The sequence below is a fragment of the Miniopterus natalensis genome, chromosome 17 (assembly GCF_054644295.1).
Source record: "Miniopterus natalensis isolate mMinNat1 chromosome 17, mMinNat1.hap1, whole genome shotgun sequence".
Lineage (NCBI taxonomy): Eukaryota > Metazoa > Chordata > Mammalia > Chiroptera > Miniopteridae > Miniopterus > Miniopterus natalensis.
The window spans coordinates 16,871,134-16,884,779 of NC_142097.1; the positions used below are offsets into that span (position 1 = coordinate 16,871,134).

Consider the following 13,646-nt stretch of genomic DNA (forward strand, 5'->3'; position numbering starts at 1 on the left):
CCAGGCTCTGGTGTGACACTGGCCCTATGCTGATAGGTCTCTGCACATTTTAGTTTTGGTTATAAACCTATTCTTAACCAGGGGTGATAGGATTTGGGGATAAGGGTGAGGTTTGGCTGTACCACTTGCATCTCTAGTCATGATCAGCAAGTAAGAGGCGGGGCTCATGTATAATGCAGCATCGGGGAGGCACTGCTTATGTAACGGGGACAGCAGATTTAATGAAAGGAGAGAAGAGTCAGAGGCTGGGAATGGGAACAATGAATTGTCGGCAGGGGCAACATGCCCGGGTGGTTGCTCCTCATAAGGTAGGCTATGGGCCTCTGGCAGCCTGATTAGGGGAGGTGAAGGAGACCTGAGCTTGAGGCCTGGGAAGTGACTGGTGAGGAGTATGTTAGTGATACCCACTGTGGGGGTGGGGAGGCTATACTGTGAAAATGTCCGAGCCCCATACTGGGAGGTATAGCTGAATCTTTGATGCTTCATGGGGAAAATGTCCAAATACTGCTTTCCTAGAGTATTTGAATTATGTTAAGGAAATCTAAGTCTTCCTTGACCCAAAGCAAGAATAGTGGTGGCAATTTTGCCTGGTCTCAAAGATACATCTCTAGGGTTGAGATTAGAGGGAGTGCCTGCTGAGATGGGCAGAACCTGTAATACCTCAGGGGCAGAAGGTTTAGAGTGGCTCCCTTGGTTCTCATCAGGGTGGCAACATCCAGGGTCCCTGGGTCCAAGGCTGGAAGAGCCTCTGGTCAGGTGTGGGGACCACCAGGTCAGGCCTGGAAGAACGGTGGGGACTACCAGGGCATCAGTGCCAGCACCAGGAGCCCCTGGAGCCAGCTCCACTGCTAGTAGAGAAGCCTCTGTCTGAGTGGCCAGTGCCTCAGTTCATCAACCTCTTTCTGCCGGAGTTTCCCATTAGGCCCCCTAGGGGGCATCAGCAGCTAAAGGTAGGTCAATGGAATCACTGAACGGGGTCTCAGTCTTGGGGAGAAATCTAGAAATGACCAGAGTTTCAATTGCTCTGTTCTCCATTTTTCTGTACAGATTTTAGGCCTTGTGGCTAAAGGCTCCTTTGGAATTGTCTTCAAGGTACTAGACTGTGGCCGGAAATCAGTGTTTGCAGTGAAGGTAGGGACCTAGGTACTCTTCCATTTTATTTTCTAGTCCCTGCCTCCAGTTTTGGTTCCAGAAAGGTTGGGAGGAATAAACAATTCAATAGCACTATTCCCTTTTATGAGTCATCATTCCTGTCCTTTTATAGGTGGTGCCCAAGGTCAAGGTCCTCCAGAAGGACATCCTGAGGCAGTGCAAAGAGGAGGTTAGCATCCAGGTATGCATAGAGCCCTGGAAAGGATCCTAGGAAGAACTAAACTACAGGTGGAGAAAGCACCTTTCTTGTCCAACTGTCCAGCTTTTCCTAGCTCTGCCCCTCCCTCTGCTTCAGCCAAGTAGATCCTGGGAAAAGTAGCTACCAGCAGAGTTAGTCTAGGTCCTTTTTTTTGGTTTGTGGTTGGGAACTTGTTCCAACTCATTTTATGAGGCCAGTATAATCTTTTTTTTTTTTTTTTTTTTTTAATATATCTTTATTGATTTCAGAGAGAGGAAAGGATAGGAAGAGAGAGAGATAGAAACATCAATGATGAGAGAGTCATTGATCGAGCCCGCAACCTGGGCATGTGCCCTGATCGGGAATCGAACCCTGATCGCCTGGATCCCAGGTCGACGCTCAACCACTGAGCCACACCCAGCCAGGCGAGGCCAGTATAATCTTGACACTAAAGCCTGGCATGGACATTATCAGAGAAGGAACACTAAGCCAATCTCACTCATGAAAGTAGATAAAAAAATTATAAACAAAATATTAATAAACTATGCAACAATATGTAAGAATGAAAATACATCACAACCAAGTTGTATTTATTCTAGGAATATGAGGTTGGGTTAACATTAAAAAAAAATAAATGTAGGAACTAATGCTTCCAGTCAAGATGGAGCAGAGGGACTGGATTTACTCTCACCCATGGAACAACCACAAATTTAAAAAAAGATCATTTAATAGAAAATGAACAAAGGAACTCACAGGGACTTCACAAAAGACGCTATCCAAGTTACCTATATATATGTATATATGTGTGCATACATATACACACACACATGAAAAGGTACTCAACCTTAGTCACTAGGGAACTGCAAGTCCAAACCAGAATAAGATATCTCTACATTCCTACCAGAATGACTAAAATAAAGGAAAGGGACTAGAGAAAGAAAAAATTATGTGAAAAAAAATTTTTTAAACATATCTTTATTGATTTCAGAGAGAGGAAAGGAGGGGGAGAGAGAGAGATAGAAACATCAATGATGAGAGAGTCATTGATCAGCTGCTTAGCCCACAACCTAGGCATGTGCCCTGACCAGGAATCGAACCCTGATCTCCTGGATTCTAGGTCGATGCTCAATCGCTGAGCCACGCCCAGCCACGCTGAAATTTTTATAATATGTAGAAAAAAATCTTTCAGGATTTCCATCAAGATAATTAACTATAATTCTTGATTTTTAGTGGAATTACCAGTGCTTATTTTCTTGTTTTGCTCATTGAAATTTTCTAATTTGTTTTTAAAAAAATACATATAGCTCCTATAATAAAAAAATTTTTTCACTTTTAAAAAGTGCAAAAAGAATTTTAAAAACTGCAAAAAGAAAAGCATAATGACACTCTTGGTGTGATATAACTTATTTTGAGTATAATTTTAATTTTAAGAAGCTTAAAATATGAATTACTGATTAACTTACAATTTTACGTGAAATATATCTTGCAAAACATTTTATGACAATGATTTTCTATTATGATATGGTTTGAAATGTTTAAAAAACTATATGAGCACATGCAAACATAAATTTAATCTGTTAGGCACATACAGAACTGAAATATCAAATCATTCAACACTGAGCCATTAGTATATAAGTACTTAAAACCAAAATATCTGCCACTATGGTCTGGTGATAAAATACACAAATAAGTCTGTTAGACAAAAACAGCTAAATGAACTTTAAAAAGTATGAAGATTATGAGTTTAAAGCACTAGCTGCAAGAACATTTGTCAAACTCCAAATGTTAGGTGACAGTTCAGCAATCCAGTGGCACTTATGTAAGCAAGCAGCTTGAACGAACAGATACTTTAAAGGTTTTAGATGAAATTCAGCTTTTACAACAAAAGGGAAGGATTCCCTTACAGAGGCAGATACACTGGTTGCCCTCTGTACCTGGCACATCTGGGGGAGCTCAGATGCCACCTTCTCTACCGTGTTGCTGCTGTCATGGGTTTCTGAGAGACACCCCATGGGACTCCCCCCTTTAGAGGTACTAGTTTCTTTTGAAGAAGCATTTGTGTTGTCACCAAGATTTGCTAACAGAGTTAATTTTATCCCCAACTTCTATTGACTCTACAGTAAAATGCACAATAAAATCCTTCTCCTCCCCACCTTCCCTTCACTCCCCCCACCTCCCCTCTACCTTCTTGTGCTGGGGGCAGGGCAGGGCAGCGGCAGCAGCTTCCTCCAGCTACTGCTTACAGCAAGTTCAACTTTATCTTGGGTGTCACCTGAGCCTGTGATGCCAGGGAATCCTCTCCAGCATGTCCTGTCCTAGTATGTTCCTTAGTATTATGCTGGTTCTCAGATTACCAGGCAGACAGTCCCAATTTAGTTCACCTAAACTGAGAGGTGGGGCAGCAGCTCCCTTTCTGCACAAGTAGGTATATTCTGACTCCTTGGCTGCCATGATCCTGTTATATTGTTCTTCCCTAATTTCCTGTTTTCTTGTCCCTAGCGGCAGATCAATCATCCTTTTGTACATGGTTTGGGAGACAGCTGGCAGGGAAAACGGCATCTCTTCATTAGTGAGTGACTGGTCCCCTCATTCCCAAGGTCCTTCTACCGTACTCCCCATCCCTGAGAGTACCCATCCCTTTGGCTTGTTCTGCCTTTGCTCTGTTCCCTTTCTCACAGCACTTCTCTCTCCCAAAGGGAGAGGGAACAAACAGCATGTGGCATCAGTTTGGGCAGAAGGCCTTTAATGCCTTGAGCCCAGGCACAGTAGCCCCCAAATATTGCCTAGACTTCTGGTGCTTTGCAGTGTGCAGCTACTGTAGCACAGATCTCTACTCCCTGTGGTCCGCTGTTGGCTGCTTTGCTGAGGCTCCCATCCGCCTCTTTGCTGCTGAGCTGGTCCTGGTGCTGTGTAAGTGAAACAGGAGTGGTAATGAAAATGAGGGAAGAATTAATGGAGTGGGGGCAAAAAGAATTAACTCTGGAGGTCAAAGAACCAGGAATAGGGATGGGGTGGGGCTACCAGGGAAATTGGAAAGGACAGGAGAGCTTCAGCACATCCCATGCTCGCTATCATCCACAGGCTATCTCCATGACTTGGGCATCATCCATCGAGATGTGAAGGTAGAGTTAAGCACTTTTTTCTTTGTCTGAGGAGGGGGCTTAGTAAGAAGTTCCACAGGTCCAAGAAGGCATGGGGGAGCTGAGAACAGCTGACCTTAGGACTCTCATGGGTGCTAAGGATTTGGACAAGGACCCTGAATGTTGAGTAGGGCATCTTCAGCTGGGGGGTATACATGATGAAAGAGAGTTGAAAGGAAGAGGGTGAATAATAACTTCTCACCTGTGATTTTTCAGATGGAGAATATCCTTCTGGATAAACGAGGTAAATCCTTTTCCTAGCCCCAGAATGAGAGGTACTTCAGTTTGGGAATGAGCCATGGCTGATGAGGGATGGAACAGGGTGGTGCTGTTGCATTATCTTTTATAGGTCACCTGAAACTGACAGACTTTGGTCTGTCCCGCCACCTGTCCCAGGGAGCTCGAGCCTATACTATTTGTGGCACTCTTCAATACATGGGTAAGAAAAAGGCTAAAGCTGGTGGGTAAGCATTGGGCAGGAGGATAGCCAATAGATGTCAATGACAGTATCTTTCAAATCAAATCTGTAGCCCCAGAGGTCCTGAGTGGAGGGCCTTACAACCATGCTGCTGACTGGTGGTCCCTGGGTGTCTTACTTTTCTCTCTGGCAACTGGAAAGGTGAGAGAATGGTAGTGATGCTGGGCAGAAAAGAGTGTTTTGCCCTGTGGTGGGAAGAAGGAAGATCTTAGGAAACCTTGCCTTCTTCCTTCTAAGAAATGACACCCTCCCCCCCTCAACTCAGTTCCCAGTGGCTGCAGAGAGAGATCATGTGGCCATGTTGGCAAGTGTGACTCACTATGACTCTGAGATCCCAGCTTCTCTTAACCAGGGGCTCTCACTTCTGCTCCATGAGGTAAGGGTGAACACTACTTTCCTTTTTGACTACCAAACAAACCATTCACTCTCTCCTTTCCCTATCATTGAAGTGGTATTTCCCCATTCCTCTGATTAATTTGTTTTTTGGAGCTGGGAGTCTCCAACTTGATCAAGTACTATGTCACTACTTGCCCTCTAACCAGCATTTCAAATTTCATTCCTGACTTCCCAGTCCTCCAAATATCCTCCCCATCCATGACAGACAGGTTATTTCTGAGAGAGTGGGCCAGTGCTGCTTTCTTACCAATATAGCTCCTTTATTCCTGCCTTTGCCCCCAAATTAGCTCATCTCCCTCTTTTACAAATCCTTTTCTCTTTAGGGTTCTTTTTTCTGCCCTCCACAGCTCCATGAACTTCTTTTTCCCTTTCCAGCTTCTCTGTTAACAGCCCTTTTCCTATCCCAGTGTCTATTCCTTGTTGCTATTTCCCTTCAGCTCTTATGCCAGAATCCCCTCCAGCGGCTACGTCATTTGCATCACTTCCAGGTCCACCCTTTCTTTCGGGGTGTGGCCTTTGACCCAGAGCTCCTACAGAAGCAACCAGTGAACTTTGTCTTGGAGACACAAGCTGGCCAGCGTAGTTCATCAGAGTCATTGCTGTTCAAGGATTTTGACTGTAACCTGGAGTCCTACCTGGTCTACCCCGGCCTTGCCTGAGCCCCTCTACTATAGATTCGGGCCCTCTGGGAACCTGAGGATCTCCTCCACTGCCAACTCAGTATGACCACCTTGATGATCTAGCTTGTTTTCAGTTTGTAGCCTCTTAAGATTCTGTTCTTCTACGCATTGTACCAGAGTTTAAATCTTGGGCATTCTGCTACTGGCAGCCACAATTGGCCTCAGCCCTTCCCCTAATACAACCCATCTCTCAATTCAACATTTCAGATCAGAGTGTTGATCTTTTCCTCTGCTTCATTTCTCCAGTGCTCATACCCTAAAGCTTTTAGCCAGAGCTTATTTCACTTTTACCCCTCCTTGTTTCTGCAACATGTTTCCTTTTTTGAGCAATAACACTTCATGGATTCATAAGGTGCTATTTATGTGTTTAACAGGCTTGTCAGAAGCAGTATGGATATTTTTCAGAGGTCTCAAAAGCTGCCATTACAGTTCCTAGATAAGCACCTAAAGCATGATTCTAGGGGCTCAAAGCCAGTCTGTAATAAATTTAATTTTAAAAAATTTAAAAAGTGAATCATAATAGCCTAAAGTGAGGAAGAGAATAAATAGAAACTGAAACATGGGTGGGTTAAATGTCCTTAGGGTAACTGAAATAGCTATCCAAATTTTTTCCAAAACAAAGCCCCTTTGAAAGACATAGGATTCTTAAACTGATTACTGCCTTACACATCCCAGGATTCAGTTTCTGATGGGCAAACCAAGGGATTAAGAGGCATGACATCAACCTTAAAATTTAAGAACCTTTTCCCTTAGTAAGGAAAATCATCTGGACCTTAAATTTGTATACATTTCTGGCCTTTATGACTTCATTTTTCTTTAACTTCTCAAAAGCTTCATTTTTATTATTCTTCAGTTATATCTGATCTCTTTTTCCAGATCAAAGAGTCTGGAAAGTATTCTGTGTATTTTAATTCTATCCCTGGATTAAGCCAGATTTTCCCTGTACATAGCTAGCATTTTATTGGGCTCTTTAGAATTGCTTTTTCTGGATTGCACTTTGGCAATCTGTATCAAATCCCTATGAAACTTAATTGCCGTAGGTACTGTAAAGGGTATTTATGATTACAATTCATAATGTTCTTTTTAAAGATGCATAGGAGAAAAGTTTCTCTGAACCCAGTTGTGCTTTTCCTGAGTTGCTGTTTGGTTTTACATTAAAGACACTAAATATTCAACTGACTGTATTTTTCCCTTCATATTGATGCTAGACTACTTAGAGCCAATTTTTGGCCCATCTCCATCCAGCAAGTGTTTAGGACCTCGTGTTATGTATTTTGTATGCTAGACACGTTCTTGGTTTCCTGTATTTTCTACCTTTATTTTCCTATGTTTTATTTTTATCTTACTATATTATCTGCATCTTTGTAAGCCTTTTGGGAATGAGGTTGGGATGTAAATAAATAAAAGAATGTATCTTTAATCTTTTTTATCTCATTTGTTTCTCTTTAGACACTTTTTTAAAGATTTTTTCACATTCAAGTTGTAGTGACCATTGGATAAAAACCCTGAATACTAGAAATGGGAATGATTTCTAAACTAGTAGTTAAGAGTATTGGAATTTAGGCCTGGTGCCTGGATCCACCAATAACTGTTTCAGTGTCTTTACACAGTCATTTTAATCTCTCTGGATTTTAGTTTCCTATGTATAAAATGAATGGGTTATAGTCACTGGCTCTTCTTTTTTTTTAATCCTCACTTGAGGACATGCTTAGAGGGAGGAAGGATGGGGGGGAGAGAAACATCGATGTGACAAACATTGACTGAACTGGCAATCTTTCAGTGCACAGGACAGTGCTCAACCAACCAACTGAGCTACTCTGGCCAGGCTAGCCACTGGTTCTTAATTGTGTGGGATGGGTTTCAGATTTCTGTGATGCTTTTTCAAAGGGCAGATGCAGATGATTTTATGATACTATGTGTCCGGCCCACTGTTAATTAATGTTCAGGTCACCCAACATTATATATCTTCTCTGGTCACAGCAGCATACTGGGTTAAGGTCTTTAGGACATGGTTAATATGATATCACTAGGGTCCCTTTCCTAGGTCATATTAGATTGCTTAGAGACCATGATCATATAAGTGTAGTTTGAATAATTTTTTACCAAATGAGGATATTAACATACTCTTCAATCAGTGGTACACTACAACAGTGATTTTCAGGGTACAGTGGAGGGGGTGACAGAAAATCATAGTTTCAGACACTAGAATTTGAAGAAAGCACTGCCCCCCACACCCTAGTTCTGATATGTTCACTCCTGGAAGGCATTCTTTTCCGTCACCCTCTACTACCATTCAGAATCACTGACCAATGTATATATCTTTTTAAAAGTTTACATTAAATTCATTTAAATTTTTTAAAATATACAACCTGAAATGATCTTTTAAATTTAACCTTATGCTTTGATTTTTTACTACCTAGAAGAAATCAGATACACCTATAAATACGGATATTTTACTCTGTACTCCCTTTTTCTTTTTTTAATTCTCACCTGAGGATATGTTTATTTTTTAGATTTTTAGAGAGAGGAAGGGAGAGAGAGAAACATCGATCGGTTGTCTACCTTACATGCCCCAACTGGGGATCAAGCCCAAAACTTAGGTATGTACTCTGACCAGATATCGAACCTGCAGCCTTTTTGGTGTGTGGGACAACACTCCAACCAATTGAGCCAGCCGGCCAGGGGTCCCTTCTGTGTTTTTTTAAGAATTTAAGATTAGTCTCAAAACCAACCCTTATATTCTTTTTCTAGGAGAGTATCTTTGTAGTTCCACTTACTGTTTCTCACCTCTAATCTAAGTTACTTTATTGTATATTGAATTGTTCATTTGTTTACTTGTTCATTGATTTAAAAAACTGGCAATTTCAATTCCTTGGTTACTTCTTTTTTTAATCCTCACCCGAAGATATGTTTTACTGACTTTAGAGAGAGAAGAAGGGAAAGAGAGAGAGAGAGATCAATCAGTTGCCTCCTGTACACACCCCAACCAGGGATGGAACCCGCAACCTAGGTATGTGCCCTGACTAGGAATTGAACTCACAACCATTTTGGTGTACAGGACAATGCTCCAACCAACATCTTCCTGGCTTGGGCGTCTTGGTTACTTGTTACTTCTTTAAGTAGTCTTCAATGTAAAAATCTTTCAAATCTTTTTAAAAAAAGATTGAAATAAAATTTAATGAAATAAAATCATGTTCATATAAAAAAATTTTTTTTTAATTCTCACCCAAGAATATTTTTCCCATTGCTTCCATTGCTTTTCAGAGAGAATGGGAGAGAGAAATATCAATGTGAGAGAGACACATGGGTTGGTTGCCTCCCACACCACCCTAACCAGCCCTGACCAGCACTAGGGATTGAACCTGCAACCGAGGTACGTGCCCTTGGCTGGAAGTGAACCTGGGACCCTTCAGTCCAAGGGCTGAGGCTCTAACCACTAAGCCAAACTGGCTAGGGCTTCATTAAGAATTTAAGATTAGTCTCAAAACCAACCCTTATATTCTTTTTCTAGGAGAGTATCTTTGTAGTTCCACTTACTGTTTCTCACCTCTAATCTAAGTTACTTTATCGTATATTGAATTGTTCATTTGTTTACTTGTTCATTGATTTAAAAAACTGGCAATTTCAATTCCTTGGTTACTTAGGTTTATTAACCTCTGTAATGTGCTGTAATTTTTAAAATCCTTTCCTGAGGATATTTTTTCCATTGCTTTTTTGAGAGAGTGGAAGGGAAAGAAGAAGGGGTGGGGGAGAGAGAAACATTGATATGAGAGAGACATCGATTGATTGCTGGGGATTGAACCTGCAACCTAGGTAGTGTGCCTTTGACCAGGAATGGAACCTGCAACCCTTTGGTGCATGGGCTGACGCCTTAACCACTGAGTGACACCTGCCAGGGATGTAATGTGCTGTATTATGTCTCCCCTCAACCCACATATTGAAGTCCTAATCCCCAGTACTTCAGAATATGACTATTTGGAGATAAGGTCTTTAAAGATGTAATTAAGTTAAAATGAGGCCATATGGTGGACCCTAATCCAATATGATTGGTGTCCTTATAAAGAACAGGAAATTAGGACACAGCCACACACAGAGGGAAGACCATGCGAAGATACAGGAAGACAGTCATCTACAAGCCAATGAGAGAGGCTTCAGAAGAAACTTGCTGACACCTTGATCTCAGACTTGTAGCCTCTGGAATTGTGAGAAAATAAATTTCTGTTATTTAAGCCACCCAGTCTATGATACTTTGTTATGGCAGCCCTAGCAAACTAGTTCAACCCCTATGAAGAGTTCTAATAGATTAATCAAGAATGATTTAAAAAAACAAAAAACAAAAACACATACTACCTCTTCCCTATAGGTTGGTTTTGCTAATATTCTGAGAACATATTATTTCAGATTTCATTGGCCTCTGAGTTTTGTTGGTTTACAGAATGTCACATTGCCTCCTTTGTTCAGTACTCTGTTATACACAGTAGTAAGGCTTAAAATTCCAGTTTCATCCAGGGGTTCACTCAGAAAAACTGCCTGGTGGATATTTCTGAGTTGATGATTTGGGTTATGGAAATTGGATTTTTACAAAATAAGTAATTTCTAATCCTAAAATTAAAAAACTACAGTTGTTTTTAAATAATTGGACCCCTACTTTATATCACAAATAAAACTTAATTCAAATCCATTAAGGCATTAAATGTGAATATCAAAACATTAAGAATCTTAGAAGAACATTTGGGAGACTAGACCTACAATCAAGGACTGGAGGAGATATGTAAACCAAGACAGAAAATGAAAACACTGCCCCAGCCCATGTGGCTCAGTGGTTAAGTGTTGATCCATGAACCAAGAGGTCATTGATTCGATTCCTAGTCAGGGCACATGCCCAGATTGTGGGCTCAATCTCCAGTAGGGGGTGTGCAAGAAGCAGTTGATTGATGTTTCTATCTCTCTATCCTCTCCCTCGCCCTCTAAAAATCAATAAAAACTTTTTTTTTTTTGAAGAAAATGAAAGTACTATAAAAAGAAAAAATATTACATAAAAATCTGATGAATGAATCATTCAAGAAATCCAGATGCTCTTAAAGGAAAGATAAACATCTTGACCATATAAGTTTGATCTTTGTATGGCTAAAGATAGCATTAATATAGTCGATGAACAAAAAAATAGATCTTAAAAAAATACTCACAATGTGATGACAGTTAATGTCTATAACACAGAGCTCTTAAAAATTAGAAAAGAACCTATTTTTTTAAGGGCAAGGAATATGAAGTGACAAGTCAATTAAATCTATATCACTTGACTTAGAGGCTCTATACAAGACATTGAGGGGAAAAAATGCAGAAGTGTAAGAAATGGTCCCATTTTTGTAAAGACTCAATGCCTTCTTCCCCATCCTTGTGTTTGTATGTGAGAGAGAGAAAACATGAAAAAGAGAATATGGAAGAGAGATGCAAGTGGAAAGAAAACAGAAAAAATAGAAATGTACTAGCCCTCAATCCCAGAGACCCCAGTCTGCACATCAGTTAATTTTGGGGGTAAAAAATATGTGTATATAAACAAATACAAAAAGCACACATGTGTGTGCATAAATGTTTATAAAGGTGTAGACACTGGTTACCTCAGGCGGGAAAGCTTTGTTTTTAATACATCTTTGCATTTTATTGTTTTACTTGCTGTAACAAGCATCTATTGTTTTTTTTAATTTAAAAAACAAATTTAAAAAAATTATTATACACCAACAAACTAATTCTGTTTATGTTACCTATTTACAATGGTATTTTCCCTCTCACATCTATCCCTCCATACCTCTCCTAATTTGCTGCTGGAAACACCATATCCCTTTGGCTATTCACCTGGCATCTGACATACCAACTGCAACAAGGACTAAGCATTCCAATTCACATATTTCTATAATATACAAGCTTTTACTACTAGCACTTAAAAGTTTTACATCCTGGTTTTTCTGTCACTTCCCACACTTGTTTTGTTGAATCTTTTTGACCAAAAGTACATATACCTTGGGATTCCTTCTGCTGAATCTTGGGCAATCCCAGGCTTAAGTTTGTGTCTTAGGTTGTCTTTTTCCCAGTTTTCCATTCAAGCAACTGTTATTTCTAGAGCCTGCAGTCTGGGACCATTATGTTTCTAGATAAGTGACGTCCAACAGAAATGTAAGCCTCATAAGTAATTTTAAATTTGCTAGTAGCTACACTAAAAAGGTAAAAAGAAACAGGTGAAATTAATTTTAATCTGTTTTATTCAACCCAATATAGCTAAAATATTTCAACATATAATCAATATTTTAAAAGTAAGATATTTTACTTTTTCTTTTAATACAAAGTCTTCGAAATAGTTTGTATTTTACACCTATAACACATCTTAATTTGAGCCAGCAACATTTGAAGTGTTCAGTAGCTAGTGGCTAGTGGCTCTGGTACTGGACAACACAGTTCTAAAGGCACCCATCCCCTGTGGGCCCTGCAATTCATAACAATTATAGTTCCTCCTCTTTGGATTACTGCCTTTTCCAAATTCATTAAGACTTCAGAGTATACGCCCTAGCCAGTTTGGGTCCGTGGTTAGAGCCTCCGCGGGGGACTGAAGGGTCCTAGGTTCCATTCCAGCCAAGGGCACGTACCTTGGTTGCAGGCTCCATCCCTGCCTCGTCCCATTGGGGCGAGCACCGGAGGCAACCAATGGATGTGTCTCTCTCACACTGATGTTTTTCTCTCCCTCCCTTCCACTCTCTCTGGAAAAGCAATGGAAAAAATATCCTCGGGTGAGGATAAAAAATAAAGACTTCGGAGTGTAAAACAAGGTGCTGTTAAGTGTTCAAAGAGGAACATACTTTATCATAAACTATTATCTCTGAATACTTACCTTTAGCTGTATCCAAAACTCAATTGTACCTCCAATAGCGAGGCTAGATTTCCCACACAGAGGGGATTTAAGAGGCAGGAAAATGTAGCGGTAGTGTGGGTTGGAATCTTGACCGCCATTTACTATCTGCCGGGCGTTGGGCAAATTTCATAGTCTATGACTCAGTTCCTTCGTCAGTAAAATGGGGATATTTCCAGTACCTACTTCATTGATCCTTATGAGGATTAGAGGAGTTAATATATGTAAAGTATCTAGTACATGCTAGCTATTGCTCCAGTCAACTCGCTGCAGGCCCTGAGATAAAGTGCCACGAAAACACGAGAGATTCCGAAGCGGCTAAATTACCGCTGGGGTTGAGAACTACCCGTCTCCGGACATTTCGGACACAGGACCTATGCGCGGACAGACCAAGCCTAAGTTAAAAAATGCTCCCCTCCCCTTTCCCTTCGACTGCTTGGCGGGCTCTTTCTGGTCGAGGCTGAAGCGCGAGGTAACTGAGGGAAACCTGAGGAGAGAATTTCAAGGGCCAGGCCACAGAGACAACTTTTCTGAAAGGGTGTGAGGCGGCGCCACGGGAAGCAGAAGGGATGGGCTCCTTGACTTCCTAGCCTCCTAGGTACTCTTCCCGAGGTGAGGCTACGTTACCCGCCTTGGGCTTGGCGCACGTCCCGCCCTCCCGCTCCAGTCCGCGGTGAGGGGTTGGCGGAGATGACCCGCGCGACCGCCGGCGGGGAGGGGCGTG

At 41.2% G+C, this 13,646-nt stretch overlaps 1 protein-coding gene across 1 annotated transcript; it reads left to right on the forward strand.

Moving 5' to 3' along the window:
* Nucleotides 1-251: 251 nt before the first annotated feature.
* Nucleotides 252-10,867, forward strand: RSKR (ribosomal protein S6 kinase related). The gene is made up of 12 exons (XM_016201933.2): nucleotides 252-308; nucleotides 705-950; nucleotides 1,048-1,131; nucleotides 1,265-1,333; nucleotides 3,830-3,899; nucleotides 4,136-4,240; nucleotides 4,412-4,452; nucleotides 4,687-4,714; nucleotides 4,820-4,909; nucleotides 5,001-5,089; nucleotides 5,214-5,324; nucleotides 5,782-10,867. The coding sequence occupies exons 1-12, from the start codon at nucleotides 252-254 to the stop codon at nucleotides 6,001-6,003; spliced, it is 1,212 nt and encodes a 403-aa protein (XP_016057419.1). The 3' UTR covers nucleotides 6,004-10,867.
* The last annotated feature ends 2,779 nt before the right edge of the window (nucleotides 10,868-13,646 follow it).

Excerpts from the sequence above, each read along its gene's own strand:
- RSKR (XM_016201933.2), top strand. The coding sequence starts at position 252 with ATGGGAACAATGAATTGTCGGCAGGGGCAACATGCCCGGGTGGTTGCT. Across the intron at positions 4,241-4,411 it reads TGAGCTGGTCCTGGTGCTGT|GCTATCTCCATGACTTGGGC; the intron begins GTAAGTGAAACA and ends TATCATCCACAG. Across the intron at positions 4,910-5,000 it reads TGGCACTCTTCAATACATGG|CCCCAGAGGTCCTGAGTGGA; the intron begins GTAAGAAAAAGG and ends TCAAATCTGTAG.